General features: G+C 26.6%; 1 protein-coding gene and 1 long non-coding RNA gene across 3 annotated transcripts; one reads left to right on the top strand and one right to left on the bottom strand.

Moving 5' to 3' along the window:
• Nucleotides 1-140: 140 nt before the first annotated feature.
• Nucleotides 141-17,917, bottom strand: LOC132924888 (importin-5-like). The gene is given in 21 exon segments (XM_060989328.1): nt 141-314; nt 1,777-1,996; nt 2,057-2,427; nt 2,486-2,557; nt 2,559-2,636; nt 2,706-2,846; nt 2,922-3,037; nt 4,142-4,507; nt 4,563-4,695; nt 4,759-5,090; nt 5,567-5,720; nt 5,791-5,899; nt 5,964-6,086; nt 6,176-6,387; nt 6,444-6,569; nt 6,628-6,732; nt 6,796-6,889; nt 6,956-7,182; nt 7,247-7,396; nt 15,034-15,254; nt 17,914-17,917. Coding segments are annotated over 21 exon segments (3,444 nt in total). The 3' UTR covers nt 141-224.
• Nucleotides 8,190-13,291, top strand: LOC132927921 (uncharacterized). 2 transcript variants are annotated; one of them, XR_009661897.1, is made up of 9 exons: nt 8,190-8,702; nt 9,435-9,520; nt 9,611-9,730; nt 9,927-10,044; nt 10,366-10,449; nt 10,544-10,594; nt 11,105-11,257; nt 11,315-11,419; nt 11,771-13,291. It is a non-coding gene; the product is annotated as an uncharacterized LOC132927921 (long non-coding RNA). The 2 variants fall into 2 exon arrangements; XR_009661898.1 differs by lacking the exons at nt 9,435-9,520; nt 9,611-9,730.
• Nucleotides 17,918-18,122: the final 205 nt, after the last annotated feature.

The raw sequence follows: 18,122 nt of genomic DNA, 5'->3' as shown, positions 1-18,122 counted from the left end.
CAATTTAAATCATTCAATAATAAGTTTATAACATTAATTTAATTTCAATTTTTAAGAGTATTAAAATTTCAAATATTTGTAGTATATCTTCGAAATAGTTTAATTTTGCAACTATATAACAAAAAATAACAAGTGGATGACATAAATTAAAAATAATAGAAGCGGGGTTATAGTAAAAATTCATATTGTTACAAAAATAAAACATTAACGGGTAAATGTCAAAATCAATTATTAGTCATTAGAAGACTCTGTAACATCTTCATATGTTCTGGATTCAATACAGCTAAACATGCATTAAATACCTCTTGGTTTGCCTAAAATCATATTTTAAATAACAAAATAATTAATTAAAATTAAATATTTACACAAAACTTGTATTAATAAATAACAATAAACATGATTTATAAATATTATAATATCATTATATCATAAGGCATCACAACATATTCCCATACAATTTTAGTTAGTTATTGTAATTTAATATTTTATCTATTTTTATATTTTCACAATTACTGTGGTTAATTGATTAATATTTTATGTATGAGAATCATCCAAAAGGTGTGAGATAAGATTTATTTTTTTTTAATTAAGAAGAACATATATTTTCATGAAATATTCAAATAGTACCACAGGCATATAGTTATTTTTTCAAATAATTTCTTTTTAAAATGATACATTTTTGTTGCCATGGCACATTTGGCACTAGATATATTTGTCACCAGTGTTGAAGAACTCGCGTACCCACATCCTTTAGTCTCTTATTAACGGTCTCTTTCACCTAATTGTTTGTTAAATGTTATTCACCTAAATACTTCTTGAGCTCATTAAAAAATGTTGATCACTGTGTAAAAAATCTAGTCTATAAGGGGGGTGAATGACAATTTCCAATACAAAGAACATGAGGTTCTTGCGTTTTTAAACTTTCATCAGTTTCTCAATCAGTTACAGAACCAGTGACGGATTATGGGTGGGTGGGGGAGTGTCCATGGGGGATCTGGATCCTCCCCCCAGATGCTTATATAATATTATACAATTTATAATAATACATATTATAATATATAATTTTTACATATTATTTTTCAAGACCCCCTATGACCCTCGCCTAAGAAAATGGAGAAAATCCGCCAGAACATATCTTCATTTCAATAAACTCCAAAAAAATATTATCATTGTCAGAGAGAAAATGGCAATCTTAGTGTAGGTTCTATAGGTCACAATAATGTTTTGATTTTATATTGCATATTTTGCATTCGTTCTAGTAGTGGAAAAAGAACTTTCTCATCAGGGTGCTCAATTCGAATACTTATAACAACACTTATAATAAATTTTCTTAAAACTATAAGTTTTCCTTGAATCAAAACCAAAGAGTCTTGAAATTGTAAAATTCTTAAATATTTAGTTTATAAAAATAACTTTATTTGAGCTAACTAAAACATGTGGTACAAGTTTATTTTTATCTATAAATTTGATAAAAACGTATGTATTTTTAAATTGTGTAACCTTACTTTTTAGAAAACCCCTACTTTTGTATGTTCTAAATTAAATAAGTTTATATTTTTAGAACTTAAATAATTAATTAGTAAGCTTTTTTAAGTTCTTTTTTAATTGTTCAATATAATAAAAACAATAATATAAGAATCTACGACTTTTTGGAAAAATAACATTAAGGAATTTAATAAAATCAGTAATAAAAAAAAAATGTATATAAAAGTCTGTTATAATTATATATGTATACATTTTATATTATATCAAGTTAAAATAAAATACTATAATTACCTGTATTCCATTAACAATCATAATCATTCGCTGGGCAACAATATGTGACCTGTCAATTGCATCTTGCAAAAATGCTTCAGCAATAATCCTTATTAAACTAGGGATATTAGAATTGTTTTGTCCTAATACCAAAGGATGCTGATTTTCAATGAGCTTACATAAGTAACCATATACAAATGGAGCTTCATCAGTATCTTCACAAATTGGTAAGTTGCATAGCCTAAAAAATTATATTGATATTATTTTAAACAAAATGATCGAACTATTGTTTTTGTTTTACCAGAGAGGTAATATTTCATTAACATTAACAGCTGAATTGTTATATTCTAATATTTTGGCAATGGCTGATACGGCATTTTCAGTCGCCCTCATGTTTTCAGCTGATCGGGCTTCACTATTGTTGATCACTTGTAGAAGGAATGGCATGATCTCAGCACACACACTCGCAAAACTAGGCCCTCCACACATGCCTAGCACTCCACAGCCATAAATAGCTGCCAGACGAACGTCACTGTTAATATCCATAACATATTCAATCATAGGCCGTAAGAAATATTCTTGATATTTAGCGCAACCAGGTCCACAAAATTCAATAAGGTCATTAAAGATACAAAGACCCCACTTATGATCAAATGCACTTTTATCAGAATCCTATAAATATGATTTTTAAAGTTAAAATATGAAATAAATTAACACAGTAAATTCTTACCAATAGTTTAGCAAATTGATGTACAATAAGATCAAAATACTGAAAGAAGTCTGTTTTAAAAGTGACAAAAAAAAACATGCAAAATCTCAGTTAATTTGGTGAAACTGTACACATCATCACAATCTTCCAAAGCTAGTCTTTCCTCTTCAACCTAATAATATACAGTTTACATTAAACGCTTACAATAATAAATGAACAGAAAAATCTCATAAATACATACCTCATCATAATCATCATCTTTGCGTCTTTTAAAATGTTGAGCTTCCCTTTCAAAGTGAGAATTCAAATTTGTTTCTAAAGTATACAATATATCTTTTATCCATTTGTCCGATAAACATCCTGTTCCCAATAATTCTATGCACTTAAAATTACATTAAAAAAATAAATATAACAATCAAAATAGATTAAACTATAATAATTATTTTAAGTTATTTACTTTTCTTAATGCATCATACATCTCAGCACTAACATCTGGATCAGGTTCAAATTTAATAAAAGCTTGCAAAAGTTCAGGTAAAATATAACCCCACATATGTTGCAAATATTCTGGTCCTGTTACAAACAAGATAATTTGTAAACAATAAATTATAAAGATGATGAAACACATTAACTTAATACTAATACATATATTAACAAATCTTTAAATTTTAAAACAGGACAATTTACTTAAATATTATACACTATACACCAAATAGCAGTCCACAGACAAAGAATAAACAACACATATTACGACAACATTATATGTGATATTGTTGTAAATTATTATTTTTGTTATATATTATTGGCTTTTACCGACAACAGTTGTTATATTAGTCATTTTTCTCACTAAATAGCTGTCTATTTTATTGTATTTGAAATTAATTTTTATTTTAAGTTTTTTCAAATATTTGTAATATACTAATATTAATTTTGTTCTTAATATTTATAACTTTATAAGCAATAGCAAATCATAAATAAAAATAATATTGTTTTCATTACATCCAATTTTAAAATACCTATTGTCCTATTATGTGTTAAAAATATGTACTTAGAATTTTAATGACCTGCGAAAAATTTTCAGATCCTTAATGTGGCCTTTCAAAAATATTAATTGATGACCCCTGCACTACTTTGTCCTCTTTAACTAAATAATTATAAAACATGTTCTCAAATTTATTCTTTCATCTTTTATAAAAACATAATGTATAAATATAAAAGGAGTTATCCAATCACCCATTCATAAAAAATATTATATTAAAAATAAATATGTAAATACATTTTTGGAAAGTACATTAATAATATTAAAAATTATATTTTTTTAATTAAATAAAACGGAGAATTATGGTTACAGAAAATGTTTAAGTGGATCACATGTCATAAAAGGTTAAGAACCACTGGCTAAATAGATACTATAAATAAACTAATATACTTCTTACTAGGCTACCAAATAATTTGTTTTTTTTTTTTAGTCTTTTATATAAAATTAAAATTTGACAATTACAATCCAACAGTTGATTTTATAACATTATTGTTTATTATTTAAAGGAAGAAATTAAAAATATTTATCCTTTTAGTTGTTCTAGAAAAGACAATAACAAAGGATCACTTTATTGTTGATATGAGACAAATAGAAAAAAGTTAGTGTATAGTAGCTCGGGAATTAATTTCTTAACATACCTCTTATTTCTGCACACTTCAAAAGATTAGGCATGCTTTGAGCTGCAGCAATTCGAACATTATCATGGAAATAAAATTTCAATAAAGGCACCATAAGTTTAACAACATCTTCTGCATAGGGTGCAAAACCAATTTTCAATTCTCGTGCATAACATACAAGCATTTCACAGGCTGATGCCTTATCTTCTAGGCTTGAAGTCTTAATACCAAAGTTTTGCTGTTCCCATAAGGGTACAAACTGCCATTCGCTTTTGTCAGTCATATTACTCTTGTCATCATTATTCAAATATACAACTTCAGGTTTTAATGAAGCCGCAGCCATTACTGGACCAATCACCAAAGGAAGATACTGTTCAAATTGTTGACCTATTAAATTGTTCTTTATTAGTAACTAAAACACAGTTGATTAAATAACACATACCCATCACTTTACATATTCGAGTCCATGATGAAATTATTAAGTATGAAGTTTGTGGATCATATTCTGAGAGTTTCTCATATTTGTTATGTGTTGCCAGCATTAAATCCATTATAACACTAGCATCCGCCAAAAACTACATAGAACACAATTTTATAGATTTCAATAAAATAAATGTTATAATTATTAATTAACTTACTTTCTCTTGTCCAACAGCCAAACCTATCAAGCTAATACATTCTATTGTTTTGCCTCTCAATAACTTTAATTCAGGGGCAACAGCATTACGAATGATTTCTTTTAAGAATGGCATAAGATGGTCATAAAATTTAACAAAATCTCCTTCGCATGTGTTAGCTACACATGCGATAGTGGTTACCATTTGCTCTAATACTATAAGTCTACCACCACCTTTCACAAGATCAGCAATACGGGCTTGCAATATATTTTCAAGCTTTACCATAATCAGATCCATGTAAGATAAAAGTATTTTTTTTGGGCAATCTTTACTAAAGTTTAAAAGAGCAGCTCCTAAAAATAATTTAAAAAATTCAATATTATTAATTTATTATATTAAAAATAATTACACATCTAATAATAGAAATAACTAATATATCTAAATTTAAAACACCTATAATTAACTAATCTATATGAATAAAAATATTTATAATCGAAACAAGGAATATGAAAATTAAAATAATAAATTAGGTTTATAAATTATAATATTTCAACATCATACAGTTATTATTATTATTTCATTTTTCCTCCCAATACACAAATATAAATATTTTTGATGAATGAAGTCATAAATCTATGATAACTTAATTCCAAAAATTAAATACATTAAGAGTTTTTCCTTGTGTTAAATTATATTTTTTTTTAGAATAATTTTTACTAATTTTGTATATTTTTTTGTCTATTAGATAACTACAATTAATAATTATGTTGAAAATATTAAGTAATATTTTAATTTAAGTAGATTATAATTTATTAACAATATAATTTACCTGCATGTGCTTGTACTCTAGGATTCAAATTATCTTCAAGTAACAGTAATATAGCAGGCACAATTTTTTCATGGAATTTTTTTTGAAACTTGGGAGAAAAATCTGCTCCCATCTGTACTATTACATTGCACATTGAATATCTTACTCTAGGATGCTAAACAAATAATGATAACATTAGTGATAACATTGTTTTGAATTGTAAGTTGTAACATTAAATTAATTACTGAATCTTTTAATAAAGTTAAAATTCTATCCAAAATTTCTGGGAGTATATGCAACATTTCTTTATGAAAACCTCCACCCATAGCTGATATTGCCATCAATGCAGCATATCTAAAATATATAAATGATTGGATAAATACAAAGAAATAAAATATATCCAAATTATATTTTTTACCTATCTTTCCAACTTGGATTGTCTAACATTGATGAGACATTACTTATTATATGTGACAACATTATTTTACCACCAAGTCTACAAGCTAGTCTGTCCAGTGCATATTCAGCTATAACACTCATACTTAAAACAAATAATACACAAACACATTAGATACTTTGAAATATTAAAATGCACGATATGGAATGAATTTCCAATTAAAATAGTAATACCTTTCTTGGTCAATTTCATCTGGATCATCTTGAGTACTCCAATCATCATCATCTTCCACATTAGCCATAAGTTCCAATACTTGTCCAGTTAACTGTATGATGTACTTAGATGATTTTTTCCGCATCATTGTTGGAGCTGTTTCAGCTAATGTAACAATTACTTCAAGGCACATCTGACGGTATGATTGACTTGCCTCTTTGTTTCCAAGATACTAAAAATATTAATAATATAACTCTGAACAATATTTACGTAAAATAATTAAATTACCCTCAAACACATTTCTACAATATCTGACAACTGAGATTTTAAAAAAATTGGTGCATTTCCAGCTAAATTAACCAATAGTTTAATCAAAGAATCATCTTCTTCAGCTATTAAGCTTTCATTTATTATCTATAAAAAAAAAAATACAGTAGTTTTTTATTTTATTCAATTTTTTATAAAGCCTTACTCTCATCATGTTTGGTAATAAATCAGTTAATTGTTCTTGAATTTCTTGAAGTTTGTCATGGTGTAATATGAAAGCACAAATAGCTTTCACAGTTTGTACTTGTATCTATAAAAAAAATAAAAAATGAATAAGTGAAATTTATATACAACTATAGCTGTTAAGACTTACATTTGAATCAGGTACATTTAATGATTGTTGAAACATTTGTTTTATCACAACCAAATAATTGGATTGTTGATTACCAAAAACGCCAGGTACATTTCTAATATATGAAAAAAAATGAGTAAAAGACAAATTTTAATTAAAGTATCAAAAATGCTTTACTCACATGAAAATTCTAAGCGCAGAATCTTTCATATCATTTGAAGGAAAATTAGCACATTGAAACAGGAAATTCAAAAATTCTGGCCAGTTGTTATTACCTTCATCGTCCAGCTGATTTCTAGCTACCTCGGAAGCAACATCACACATGCGTCTACGTATTATGTCATTTTTTTCGTTATTTACAGTTAATAACAAATTGTTTTTAAACTGTTTCTGATTTTCAGGTGACAACTAAAATTAAAACTTAGTTAAAAAAACAAATAAATTCATACATTTAAGTAAAAAAAGAACTAACATGAGAATAAAAATCCATGAATTCATTGGCCATAAGTCTATGTAACATTACAGCTGCCATTTGTTTTTCATCTATATTACCGGCTTGATTTTGTACAACATTGAATAAATATGATACTTTTTTTCCTAAAGGTAACGCTTGATACGTTTCCTAAAAAGAAAAAAAAAATTTTATAATTTAGATTTATTTATAAAATAAAAAAGCAATTACAGTTTTAAATATTTATCATCCATATAACCTAATAGGTCTTAATAGTTATCTGAGAAAAGTATTATATATTTAAGTATATAGTTCATATAGAATAATTTAAATAAACCGAAACCAAGTTTATTGGATTCATTTAATTCAGAGGAAATATTTTAATGAAAATTATTTAACTATTACAAAAAAAAAAAATTTTAAACAAGTACAAACCACTGTACCCCATACATTAACCAAAACATCGTACTGATATCCTTAAATAGTACATATTTGTAAAACATTAAAACAACTATTTGATATGAATAGGATGTTAAAGAAATATTGATGTTAACTTTTAAAAAAGAACATCTATATAATATACAATTAACGTTCACCACAAACATTTTTAAGTGATCTCAAAATTAACAACTATTTGATGTTTCTTAAAATTAGAAATTGTACTGGGAATGTTGTATGTAGATAATTATTATATGGATGTTAATAATTTTATTGTTGGTTATAATTTCATTTGATAATATCATAGATTGAACATAAAAAGATAATATCTAACAAACATTTTTTTTAAGACGTTCTAAATAGGTTTTAATAGGTAAACAAATATTCAATTATTTCAATTATTATCTTAATTTGAAATAGTTTAACATTATGTTTAATCGTAGTAGATGTATAATAGTGATATAATAATATATAATATTTATAGGTATTGCCAGGAAAAACCACCGCGGCAACCGGCATAGAGCCGCGTCAGCGATATGGTAATCGAGACTTCGCGCGTTATACACATTGTCAGTTCGATTGTTCGATATCGATATATTTATATAACATATTCACAGTTTCACACTCGCCACGTCTATATTATTATTAAATATTAAATAATACTATCGTCTATTAAGTATTATTGTCTAGTCAGTATTTGTCTCGTAGTCGTGTGCGACCGTGCTGCTACATCGTACAGACTTTTATAATTTTGCCTTTTTTATAGTTTAAGTATATCGCAGTAGTTTGCATTTTCGCGACTGCGAGACGCAATAGTTAGCCTTATACCTTAACTCACTTTGTACTACGCGCGTACGGCATACACCTCAACACTGTTTCTTTTTCTCGTTTGCAACCGTGCTGCTACAAACACTGAAGAGTACTCTGCATTATCCGACTGCAGTTTGCATTTTCGACACCAAAATTGAAGTACATGTGTATATTATGTGTTATCACGTCATTTCACACAATAATGGATCAAATTAACAGTCAAACAAAGGTAATACACTATAGTATAATATTATATAATATAGGTACTCTAAATACTCTTACTTTATTTAGTGTTAGGTATTAAGGTTAGGCAATAAATATATATATATATATATATATTTCTATCGGTAACAATTTATATTTGGTACTTACCTAACATTATTATCATAATTTATTGGATGAATTTATTAGTATATTAAGGTTTATCAGCTTCACATTTAATTAGACCACCCATCCAGTTAAACTAATAGAAGCAGTGGTGTATTGGGGGTATACGGCGTATACTTACTTCTCAATTTTTTTGTTTAGCGTATACTCTCTAAATAAACAACGATACGCGGGTATACGGCTGTATGGCCCCGTATACCTGTTAGAATTTATAAAATGAATAAAATGCACTAAAAATACTACAAAAATGACCTTAAAGCATAAAATTCCCTAAAAATACAAAATAAAAACTGTACTATTAAATTCTATATTTGATGAATTAAATTTCTGTAAAGACGAGCGTCGAATGTAATCGTTAGAAAAAAAGATGCAAATGCATCAAGTTCCGGGCCCTAGCAATCATGATTAGTACACTAATCACTAAGTAATTGGTAGTTAGTAACCATTCTAATTTCTTAGACTGTACTATTTTTTTAAGTTTATCTTTGGTCAAAGTGGCTGGTACTGATAATTAGAATAAAGATTGTGAATTGGAGCGAAGCAAGAAAACATTTTTTTGGATTCAATGTTATAGATATATCATTGACACCTAAGATTTAGAAGGCATAGAAGTATACCCACAAATATTTTTAGCAATACACCACTGAATAAAACCATTTGGTAAGTTATAAAATTAGCAAAATATTACCATAATAATAATTGTTAATTATAAATTAATTTTTTCTATTATAAATTATCTACTTTATTTAGATTCGTATGAAGCAGCTGCTGCGGAGGAAATAAAATTATTTATATCATCAGGTGGTGAGTCACAGAGTGATTCTGACACTGAACACAAAAAAGCAGCCCTAAATGAAGACTATAATTATAGTTTGTTTTAAATATACAATTTATATTAAACTTGACAATATTTAAAATTAATTTTAGAAATACTATAAATAATATTAATTACCTAATAGCTAGTGTTTATAAAGCGTTATTAAAGCTATTTATTATTATATTAGGTACTGCTTATGCCTAATTCAATATATATTTAACTGTTTTTGATATTATTTTAATTCTTTAGGTTCCAGTAGTGATGACAAACCTTTAAGTATTAAAAGAAAACAATCAACTTCTGAACCATATAACAAAATAAAAAATGCACTAAAAATACTACAAAAATGACTTTAAAGCAGTATCCTGTAAGTAAAATTAAGTATTTTTATATTTAAATTTATTGAAACATTTTTGAATTATTCTTCAAGCATATTATGCAATACTATATTAATAAAAATTAATTTATATTTTACATTCATATTAAATATAGCGGCTTTGAACAAATTATTTGATTTGAACACAGATTCTGATTTTGTTGACAATAGTTATAATAATTTACCTTGCAAGAACACTATAATTAAATTATTTAGTAGTTTATACAAATAGTAATAGTACCTACAGTATTTGTAGTGTATAATTTTATAGTATCAATTGTTAAGATTGAATTGCCTATTATGTCTTTTTAGGCGTTTCAAATTCGAATACCACATTACTTGCTGATCTCTCTGGAATATTAATTGATGACAATTTTAATAATTTGACACCTGCAGGTACCTCTATAAAAATATACATTAAATTAAATCTCATCAACTTGACTATGATGAATTAATGCCTCCTATATTATTATAATTTTTTTTGTTTAAGATGAACAAGTAACTAAAGGAACAAATTTAATGCAGTTAAAAAATATTTTTGGTAAAAAATTTAATTTTATTACTGCTATAATCATAATTTATTTTTCTTTAGTACATTTTTTAAATATAAAACACAATATATTTATTTCCCTTAGTTGATAGTAAATTATTAAATTAAATTTGTATACCATTTAAATTTTTTTTAACACCCAAAAAATAAATATTGTTTTTTTTTTTTTGTAGTTGGTCAGTTTTGATTCTGAACTTCTTAAAAATAAAATGAATCAAATACTTCACACAATAAATATTTATTTTACTTGAATTAATAAAAAGTTGGACGCTATAATAGCATCCACTATATTAAAATAAACCTCATTTCAAATGTAAAACCATCTACATTAGATTACATTTTTTTGGAATTATTTCCTTTGAACGATTTAGAGTCTCTTATACATATTGATGCATATTTAAAAACTAACGATGAAAACTTGACTAAATTGGTAATAAAATGTCAATAGTTTTTTTATATTATACATATATTACAACTCTATTGTATATATTTTTATTTCAGATTTATTTAATTAAATCTATTGGTGGCTCTGGCACAAAATATTTTGTGTACTTCAAAAATTATTTTCCAATAAATTGGCCACACTTTGTTCATGGACAGGACAAAAAAATAATTATCGCCTTGTCGACCATCAAATTATAAAAATTATGAAAAGTAAGTATACTAGTTAATTTGTTACATTACTACATAAACGTTTGCATTATTTTTTAGAAATTTCACATGAACTATATCAAAATGACGAAAATATATTTGAAGTTTATGTAAAAGATTGGTTCAGGCATGGGACTCAGCGATTAAAAAAAGAAAATACTACAGGTAATGTTAATCTTATTAAAGCAACATACCCCAATGTGTAATGTAAAAAATATTTTTGGGTGTTTCGAAAAAAATATAAATTAATAAATAAATTTAGGGTTGTCATTATATAAGACAACTGACATTCACTCATTATCACTGTTAAATATATTATTAGACAAATAAATAATTTTTAGTAAAACTATATTGCTACTGGTAGCAATATATATATGAAAATTATATTTCCAAGTAAATATTAACTTATTCTTAACAATTTTCATGGTCTAAACATTGATATGATACTTTTTGTTCATGAAAAGTGCATTGTTAGTTAGTTTTATTGTTTCCTAATTTATAATATTTTTGTTATAGACCACGTCAATAACGCAAATCAATTGAAAAATATGTCTCTTCGGAATTTTAAACGTTTGCTGTTGAATGTTACCACAGACAATACTCAAGCAAAAGAGCTGGTAAGTGTATCATCAACTTGTTCAAATTCTGATATAACTGTTAATAATATTGAAACCCTCAGTTGTTAAAATGAAATCTCCACATCTAAAATGTGTAAAAATTATGATCCACCTAATGCATTACAAATAGAAAGTTTAGAATTACAACTTCATATATCTAATTCATTGGGACAAAATGATAATATTTCTTGTAACAATAATCCTTCTGTTAAAGAAAAACTTCAGCAATGGGTTTTTGATAATACCGTTACAAAAACTAGTGTTAATAATTTATTGAAGATTTTGAGGTCTGAGGGGTTGGATTTTCCAAAATATGTACGTACATTGATGAATACTCTTAGAACCCATAACATAATTATTATAAATCCTGGAACTTATATTCATTTAGATTTTAAAAAAATGTTATCTATTTTATTAAAGTTTTATGCTTAGTGTTTGAAAAACGTCGATGAAATATGTTTAAGTTTTAATATTGATGGGTTACCATTAGCACACAGTTCTAAACAACAATTTTGGCCAATACTTTGTTCAATAATAAATGTACCTTTTCTATCTAAATTAGTTTTTGCTGTTGGTTTATATATTAGTACACTTAAATAACCAGAGTCTATAGATGACTTTTTAAATTTTTTTATTAATGAAGCTAAAGAATTGGTAAAGGATGGAATTAATGTTGATAATAAGGTACTATGTTTATGTATTAAGCAATTCATTTGCGATTCTCCCACCAAAGCGTTTTTACTTAACGTAAAACGCTATAATTCTCGTGTAGGGTGTAATACATGCACAATAGAGGGAGAATATAAAGATCATAGAATGTCATTCTTGGGTGTGAATGCCTTGTTGCGTACTGATAGTAGTTTTAGAACTAGAAATGATGACGAATATCATAAAGGCAATTCTCCTTTAAAGCATATTTTACAAATTGATATAGTATAAGTGCGAGGTAAGCAATCGGTGAGAATCCCCAAAGAAAAATGTGATTATGCAGATGAAGAGTTAAACAATTTAAAATTTTAAAACAATATGTCCCACCAGAATTTGTTAGGCTTCCGAGATCTTTAAATGATATAGAATATTGGAAGTTAACCAAATTTAGAACTTTTTTGTTATAATCTGGGCCAATCGTACTAAAAGGAAGACTAAGAAAAATATTTTATTTACACTTCATAAATTGCATTGTGCCATAAAAATTTTGGTAACACCAGTTTTATGTATAGCTAAAAATGAAGTAACATTTAATTTACTAATTGATTTTGTGACGGAGTTTATTACTCATCATGGGGCGCATTTTATCACTCACAATATTCATAGTTTGATTCATTTGCCATTTTATATTAAGACACGGATGTCTAGATAATTTTAGCGCTTTTAAATATGAAAATTACTTGAGAATTATAAAAAAAATACTTGCATTTTTCTTTGCAAATTGCTGCTAATAGGATTCAAGAAAAAATTAATATTTTTTATAATGACAATGAATAGGAACTCAAATTTTGATGAAACTCATTTATTAAGTAATGAATATAGTAGATACCATAATTTCATAATATACAAATCATGAATTTACTTTTTTCTAACTATAAAACTTAGGAGTACAAACTATATTATTTCTACTCAAGTTTCTAAAAATAATTATATAATGTTAATTACTAATGAAATTGCAATCGTCAAAAATATTTTTAAATGTAAGTGAAAATATTTTTTTAAATGTATTGACTTTTAAATCTTTCAATTTTTTTGATGTTCCATTAGAATCACATATGATTGGTTCTGTTATAGTCGATATTAAGTCCCAGTCATCTGATTTGATACGTATTAGTGTTGATGATATCAAATATAAATGTTTTTTTGTACTTATGACAAGTGAAAAAGCTGTTGTAATGACTCTATGTCATAATTTAATATTTTAATATATTTTAATAAATTATTTTTGATTTCTGATTTGTTAAATGTCTATATGTCTTGTTATGCTGAATATTTAAAGAATACAATATGTTTCTATCACATTATTATTATTACCATTATATTTATATCAATAAAATAATTTGGTATATTTTTTTTAAATAACTATTACATTATTATATTGTATAATATTAATGTTAACTTTATTGTATTACTTATATTTTATTAAATTAATAGTTTTTTTTTATGATATATACAAGTTTGTATAATATACACAATTAAGTCATATTTGTTATAATTTCTTTTTTATATACATATGTATTGTATTAAATAATTGTATTATATAATATATTTTAAAATGTTCTTTACCATTGTTTAATCAAAATATTATTAATTATTTTAATACAAATTAAGTGGTTACTGATGAACCATGATTCTATTAATTTTTGTATTATATTTATTTGTAATTATATAATATTATATATATATAATGTTTATAATATATTTTGCTTTAAAAACATTGCTATATATACTAAATAGTTCTCTAACATTAATAACATCCTTACTATGTTTTTGAATAACATTCACAGATGTGTATTTAACCGACAAAAATTGTTACCAAATATGGTCGAATAGTTGTTAAGACTGGACATAATATAGATATTTAAAAAAACAAATTATAGAAATTATACTACACATCTCATACATGTTACATAAGGTAGTTGTATAAATGTTTAATACATAACTTCTTATAAATTACTTTTTAATAAGTCGCTCAACCGTCATTAGCAATCCCACGAACATCTTTATTGAATAAAATTCAATATTATTATTGAATAAAAATTGAAATAAAAAAATAATAATAATAATACTAAATCATAACAACGAACAAATTTATAATACCTGTTAACAAAAGTTACATTTAAGAAATCCGTGAGAAGATTAAAGTAGATGTATATAATTTCAGTTGTTAGCACAAATTAAATCAAAATCAACAAGTAGTTGACTAGTATTCACAATATTAATACTCAGACTTAAACAGACAATCAGTGAAAACATTACAAAGTTCAAGAGAAATAACATTTTTCGAACGCACACATTATACCTATTCAATGAATAAATCCAATGATAGACGGATAATACACTAAGCATTGGAGACAAATGAGAGACTCTAACAACTACCACCACCCTTAAGGTAATGAGGAACAAACGGCTACCCATTCCGTAATCGACTTACAGTGAAAAATATTAATTTACCTCGGCGGTCTGTCGCACATGGTTGTCAGCACTCAGCAAACTAGTGAGTATTTGATGGAAATCACCCATATTGTCGTTTTCGGCCTTGATTGAGTTCGCAATGACTGTCTCGGTTTCTGTAATAGTTATTGCGCTGCAAACCTTGTTGTCGATGATTAAACACCTGTTAGCGTATATTGTTGCCGGCAAGCGGATGCCACTGATGACCAAGTGTTTTTGTACTACCGGTTAAAATGTATGCCCGTGCTCGCCAATACAAATTTCGTAATGCGTACTTTGTTCTGCAGGGCCGGCGGTGTGCTTATGAATTCTGAATTCAAGTTTATATTTTATCCTTTGGTACTTACTTCTACACGACGCTGCAGAGCACAAAAATGTGAGACCACGGTACACGATTCACGATAATGATGGTTTACAGGTTATGAATGGCGTTCGTACCTTACCTTATACCAAGAAATTATCTAACCTAACCGTGGCTTGGCGCAGCATATAAGATGTCCGACGACTATTAGTACAAGGTACAGTGTGTACCTGGTACACACTGGGGCCGTACGGTAATCCTAATAACCGACTGAACCACGATGTAGAGAAACTAAGGTGATACCACTTCCCTATCTTACAATATAAAAAATGGATGCCAATATGTACGGCAAACCAGGAATTCGGAAATGTCCCAACAGAGTACACCACTATTCGCCCGGAGGCCTATTTTATTTTAAGTTGTTATACGAAAATGTATTATTAAATATTTAAAAATGTATTTAAATGTAAATATATTGTTTATAATATGAACATAAAATAGGTAAAAATATAAAAACTATATTATTTTATAGATATAAACCAAGCTAATATTATTATATCAGTCATATTATGTTAAATAGGTATAAATGCTATTATTGAACATTAATTTAAATAAATAAAAAATACAATTTTCTTATATTAGTTTATTTATTTGTAAATACCAGTAATAAAATTAGTTACAAAGCAATTGAATGACTAGATCAAGGGTCGGCAATTAATTTATATGGCGGTCCAGAAATTTAATAAAAAAAATTTCGTGGGCCAAAAAAAACTTAAACTTAATTTTATCATTAATGTATTTATTTTTTTATTAAAAACACATTTTAAGACAAAGTATTTAATATTTAATTATTTATAAAGTAATTATACATTCATACTAATAATAACAAAATTGTATACTTAAGTTTAATGAGAAAATGACATTTATTTTCTTGAGCTAATAAACAGCGGTATACGATGGACGCTATCGTAATTTTCAAATAAATCATAAAAATAGATCGCCCGACTCGGCCCGTGACTAGAAACATAATTATTAGATCAAACAATAAAAATTATTATTAAAGAAATAAAAAATAAAATTATTCATAAGTAAGAAATAATAAATTTTTATTCATTACCTATTTGTATGCCATTATATTCTAGATGTAGAATAAAACGGTAAAACCTTAATATGTTTAAAAAATTAAAAACTGTGTTTCATATTTATTTATTTTCTATTGGTAACTAAATACTAAATAAACTATTGGTAAAAAAATGTCGTATGCGGACAATTGGTCCCCGTCTTAATCTTATACTCGGACAATTAGTCCCCGGCGTAAAAGTAAAAAGTTAAATTCAAAATTTAATTTAAATTTATGTAAATCTCGAAAGCCTAAACAAATAATTTAAAATATCGTCTTTTAAAAAGTTATTATCAAAACTATTGCAAATAGAATTAATAATGTTTTTTTCTTTGTTACTTACAGGTTTCGACGATATCTATTATTTATTATTATGTTCATTTTTATTTATTTTTTAAACAAATAACTATTACCTATTATATTTTAAAAGTATTATATTATTGAAAAAACATCTTTAAGAACGTTTATTGATTGGTAAAAAAATACTTTGTATTTACCATTTTACTTTTACGCCATGGACTAATTGTCCGAGTATAAAATTAAGACGGGGACCAATTGTCCGCATACGAAATTTTTTTGCGGGGACCAATTGTCCGGGGACTAATTGTTTTAAATCCGACTGATGTACGAGTGTACAAAAATTTTAAACACGGAAGTGCAAGTGCAAAGCAGTTAATAAAACATAAAAATGCCACGGAAGCAGTACATGTGAAAATAAGTGATGTAAAATAAAAAAATTATATTTCCTAATATCACAAACATTATAGTATAATTATATAGTATTCATTATATTATAGCAATACTTTATTGTTAAATATTTTATTATCTATATTGCCCAATATACGAAGGCCTTTATATGTATATAAATATAATGCCCGGGCATCGTAGAAAATAGCCAAATTGTATACATTGACCGTAACATATATATTTATACTCTGTCCAGGCTAAGAGCGCACCGCCTTGGCGCATCCAAATTAATCGCTGAACGACGCCCGGACCCCCCTAGCTGAGTATAATCGCTCTGTGATTGGTCGCCATTTGTCGGCTGTTGTCGGCGGCACTGTATGGTCATCCGCAGCCGATCCCGGCGGCGGCAACGCTACCTGTGGTGGGAATGCATACGCGAGTTTCGACCGGTTTTTGTTCGCCGCCCGGTGCGCTCTTATCCTGGACAGAGTATACGTATATTAGTTATAAATAATAATTGTATATACTTTTTAAAAATATTTTTGTTTACATAATTTACAGACTAATCTTTAAATATATATATATATATTTATCATTACAATTTTTTAAGTGTTTTACTTTTTCGAATGACATTTTTAATTTCGTATTCTGATGCAAAATATTTTTCGTAGTATTTCTATTCATATACATGTACGAGGTACGCTGTAAGCCGAAAAGCTTACGTAATAATCAATCTACAATAAAATGTGCATTCATATCAAAAACATCTAACTCATAATGTCGTTCGTATAGTTTCAGTTCACAGTTGAAATGTTAATCTACACTTCTCATCCGGGGAAGCAATGTTCACTTAACATTTAACAATGATAATATTCATTTATTTATTTATTTTTAAATATACGGACGGTAAGTTCTATTAAAATATGATGGTGTATAGTGCAATTAAAAATTAATTTTGAACGAATGTTTCTTGTAAGTTGT

The sequence above is a fragment of the Rhopalosiphum padi genome, chromosome 3, assembly GCF_020882245.1.
Source record: "Rhopalosiphum padi isolate XX-2018 chromosome 3, ASM2088224v1, whole genome shotgun sequence".
Classification (NCBI taxonomy): Eukaryota; Metazoa; Arthropoda; class Insecta; order Hemiptera; family Aphididae; genus Rhopalosiphum; species Rhopalosiphum padi.
This window is presented reverse-complemented; position numbering and strand designations above follow the sequence as displayed.